The sequence below is a fragment of the Ipomoea nil genome, unplaced genomic scaffold, assembly GCF_001879475.1.
Source record: "Ipomoea nil cultivar Tokyo-kokei standard unplaced genomic scaffold, Asagao_1.1 scaffold0937, whole genome shotgun sequence".
NCBI lineage: Eukaryota > Viridiplantae > Streptophyta > Magnoliopsida > Solanales > Convolvulaceae > Ipomoea > Ipomoea nil.
In genome coordinates, this window is record NW_017617365.1 from 1,042,250 (window position 1) to 1,046,736 (window position 4,487).

General features: G+C 34.3%; 1 protein-coding gene across 1 annotated transcript; it reads right to left on the reverse strand.

Moving 5' to 3' along the window:
• Positions 1–804: 804 nt before the first annotated feature.
• LOC109179566 (jasmonate O-methyltransferase) lies at positions 805–4,085 on the reverse strand. Its single transcript, XM_019329067.1, has 4 exons — positions 3,910–4,085; positions 3,239–3,655; positions 2,116–2,391; positions 805–1,433 (listed from the first exon to the last, which is right to left on the reverse strand). Exons 1-4 carry the CDS (start codon positions 3,982–3,984, stop codon positions 1,059–1,061), a joined length of 1,143 nt encoding a protein of 380 aa, XP_019184612.1. The 5' UTR covers positions 3,985–4,085; the 3' UTR covers positions 805–1,058.
• Positions 4,086–4,487: the final 402 nt, after the last annotated feature.

The following is a 4,487-nucleotide window of genomic DNA, read 5'->3' on the forward strand; positions in this document are numbered from 1 at the left end:
AAACACATCTTTTATGCAGAGATAAATGCAATACAAGTTTTGTACAGCCTCACATACTATATATACACTCTATAATGGTATAATCACAGATAGTGTATTTTCATTTAATATTTTAGTGATTTGTTTTAACTAGGGAGTTACTAGGTGCATATCTTAGCTAGGAAACATGTTTATTTAAACATAATTATGCTTATATTACGTAGTTGGCAAACCAAAAAAAAAAAAAAAAAAAAAAAAGAGCAAATACCAATTTTCGTTCCACGAGTATTAGTAAAATGACAGTTTTGATCCACATATTTAATTTTTATAAATTTTCACCCACGACTATTGTTTTAGTACCATTTTTCATTCACGACTATTATTTTAGTGTCGAAATTCATCACACCGGTCACCCATCCGTTTTAGATATTTCGAAATATGAAACTATTAAGGCTATTTTCGTCTTTTTCAAATTAAGATCTCAATTTGAGCATGAATAAAGGATTTAATTAAACTCTAAGATTGATCTCAATTCACAGTTCTCCTCCTCAAATTAAGGCCGGATGAGGAGGAGAGCTGCGAATTAAGATCGATCTTAGAGCTTAAACATCATTATTAATTATCAAATTGGGATCTTAAGTTGAAAACGACGAAAATACCTTTAAAATTTTTAGATTTCAGCATGCCTTAAACGACTGAGTGACCGGCGTGATGAATTTTGACACAAACAATAATAGTCGTGGATGAAAATTGGTAAGAATTCAACATGTCGACTAAAACTGTCATTTTGCTAATACTCGCAAGACCAAAATTGGTATTTGCTAAAAATAAAATCTAAGTATAATAAATTCAAAGTATAAAAGCGCTCTTTTTCAAATACGTACATTACTTTTGCAAGGTGTTAAAACAATGCAAATACTATATTTTTTAGTTATGAGGATGCCCTTAGCTAGTATTTGAAGATGTGTACATGGTAACCTTTGCTTTATGACTCTAGCTGACAAAAAACTACAAAGAGATATATAAACCTAAATTGCTCATAATAGTCGACGAGAATTGGAAAAATAGTGAAATGGTCATTATTTCCTTGAAAGAGAAATGAGCAAGTTGATATACTTGGGTCTGGTCCTGGAAAAGTAGTCATCAACCAACCCAGTGTATATGGTGAATAATTCATCCATCACATTTCTTCCAAAGTGGCATGTCAACATCGACTCAACCACAGCCCTTATGGTTTTAGCCACTCGTTCCCCCCTTGACATCAACCTCAGTGTGTCACAACACGAAGAATTATTGCTCTCCAATTCCAAATCTCCGTCCCATTCAACCTCAAATGCCTCTAGCCGATTGATGATAAACGAGCCTTCTCCGTCCACCGCATCTTTCACTTCTTCAACCGATGGGGCATAGTATGGGGCATTGAAGCAATCCACCTTCTCCTCTTCAACAACACCCTATTATTAATATATACACACATACATGATTATTAGACCAATGATGTATTATAATACAAAAACTGTGTAGTTAAAACTGACAAGTGGTGGGAAGGTGTTGGACTGATGCTCATGAAGGGCCAAGTCCAACATCCGATGGTTAAGGGATTGTTAGGCGAAAGTGTCTGTTGAATTGGCATATTATTATATGAGTCATAACAAAAAATACATTTTTAATATATTCAAAGCACATTATTCTTATACTGAATGTACATTATTTAAAATAATGTACTTTCAATACTTAAATAATGCACTTTCTCTAATTATAATGTATATTTTAATATACTAAAAGTACATTATTTGTGTACTAAATGTACATTATTTGTGTACTGAATGTATATTATTTGATATGGTCCACACAATAATGATTGGTGTTAATCTCATTTGACCCGTCCTGTAAGTCATTGAATCTTAATACTGCTGACGTAGTAAATCAAGTACACTTAACCAATGAGTTCTTTGGTTATCTAATTGTAACCCGACATTAATCATTTAACTACATCCCTCTATAGTAAACTACAAGGTCACTGTTAAGGTGAAATACAGTATAAAAAAGTAACAGATATAACTTTTTACACTGTGATAAACATTTGATTTAAAATCTCATTTTATTCCCTATTGACTTCCCTGTTTTGGTAATTACCTTAGAGACGAGAGCAGATAGTGCTTCTGCTAAGAGCTCCCACTGATAGCAACTATCTTCGGTTGTAGGATCGCCGGAGCTTCTCCCCATAAACGACAGAACCATCCCGCCGCCGGGAACCATCTCCGCCGACCGTGATTTCAAGAACAAGGAAAAGTCTTTCTGAAATTGCTGAGAATACGCAGTCAACACACTCGGAGGACTCGTCTTGGATATGTAGATCTTCCCTTTGTTCAGGGCCAGGGTGGCGTCTTCGCCGTCCAAACTGGGTGGAACCTTCGTTGAAAAAACCGTTTCACGTTTAATTTACATCCTACGTATCATGATTCTATGATGATAAGGTTAGAAGATGTATGTAGTTGTTTTAGGTTGTATTTAGGAAAACGACGTGAGAATGAAAAGTTAAAAGTGATAACTATCTAGACATGAAAATAATAATAAAATATAAGACTTTATTATCAAAATGGTCCTTTAATTATGGACTAATGAAATATTTAATTATGCCCAAAAAATATAGCCAATAATTTTGCTATAATCAAAATGGATTATTTCAGTAATTAACTCTATAATACAATATAATAATTATAATTTTGTACTTTTATTACTGTAATAATTATTATGAGGGAAAGTTGCATTTTTAGTCCCTAAATTATAGGGTGTAATGGTAGAATTCGTCCCTACGTGTTGGTCATACTTACTTTTTGTCTCTAAGTCACTGCTAGAAATTATGGAATTTCCGACCACCTGAAAGTGATCTTAAATCAAGTCGAAAGTAAAAAGTGGTCGGAAATAGCAACAAAGGTTTTTTCGGATACCAAAAGTGGTCGGAACAAGGCTTTCGACTTGATTTAAGATCACTTTCAGGTGGTCGGAAATTCCATAATTTCCATGAGTGAGTTATCATTGATGTTGCACTTTTCATCTCTTTACTAATAAAATATTAGGGACGAACTTTATAATTGTAGTATAACTCAGGAACGAAAAGTACAATACCAATGATAATTTAGGAACAAAAAGTAAACTTGACCAACAATTAGGGACGAATTCTACAATTATTCAACTTAGGGACCAAAAGTGTAATTTTTTTTGACCAAAAGGATTGTTTAGAATTATAGAAGCTGACCTGAGAGAGCCAATGGAGGCTGGAAGAAGAGTGAATGAAGTGCAGACTCTTCCTCGGAAACAACCTTCCATAGAAGGAACCTGGTACGCCTGTCACGAAACAATTTTCCATCTCCTTCCCCTTCTCTTCTTTCAGCCTCTTGTAAAACGCCGGCAACGACATGAATATGTCGTTGAAGTCATTCCCCGGAAGGTCGTTGAGATAAACTCGTAGCTCCGGCAAGGGCCGCCCGGTTTTCCTTGTTGAGTTGTAGATGATTCCGATGATCTTCGACACTACTGTTAAGGTGTTGGGGCCAGAGGAACAGCCCAGGTCTGCAATGCCCATGCTTTCGGGGAAATTAATGTTGTTGTCGTTGTACAAAATGCCGTTTAATGCTTCTTCAAGTAATGGGTTTCCCTCCAGCATAATCTTCATCTGCAAATTCACTCAATATATAAGCAACTTTTTCAATTAGCTTTTTGAAAAAAGAAATTATATCAAACAGCTATCAGTTAACAGCTAATTTACCAAACACTTTTCTACAATCAGCTAATGTTATCAACTATTTATACCCTCTAATTAACACAATCAGCTAACTACTAACAGCTATTTTACCAAATAGGGCCATAATGTTTTTGGATTTCCTAATGTATAAAAAAAAAATTTGCAAATTCAAACTTTTTAGTCACCTGCAAAGTAGAATTCTTGGCGTAACTAGTCTCTCCTTCTCCTTTGTTCATGTGAAGAAATTGCAAGCATTCCATTGTGGATTTGTGTCTCTCTCTTCCTCTAACTCTCGCTCTCTCTAAGGGTGTTTATATCCTTTAAAAGGATGGGACCTGCAGTGAATTGAAGAGATAGAGTAAGAGAAATAGGGATGTTCATTTATAGCCCATGTAGAATTGACAGCATGGAGCACTTGTGGCTGAGAAAAAAAGCCAATTAGAGGACAAAATTTAATATTCTAATTCATTTCAAACTTTTCATTAAAAAGATGGTTTTACAAAAAGAGTACGTTTAATTACATGTATGGATTTCCAAAAGAGAAAAAAGCCAATTTAGAGGACAAAATTTAATATTCTCTTTCATCCTTACTTCTTGATGTTTACCTTAGGAATTTGAATAAAGGGGTAAAAGTTGGGAAGTAAAATGTAAATTTTCAAAGTACGGAGTAATATTTTTCTTATATAAATGGGGTTTATCTTATATATTCCAATAGCTAAACATATATGTGACACACAAATTTTATTGATAGGCATATCAGTGG

Excerpts from the sequence above, each read along its gene's own strand:
- LOC109179566 (XM_019329067.1), bottom strand. The coding sequence starts at position 3,984 with ATGGAATGCTTGCAATTTCTTCACATGAACAAAGGAGAAGGAGAGACT. Across the intron at positions 3,656-3,909 it reads CCAAGAATTCTACTTTGCAG|ATGAAGATTATGCTGGAGGG; the intron begins GTGACTAAAAAG and ends GTGAATTTGCAG. Across the intron at positions 1,434-2,115 it reads TATCTGCTCTCGTCTCTAAG|GGTGTTGTTGAAGAGGAGAA; the intron begins GTAATTACCAAA and ends TATTAATAATAG.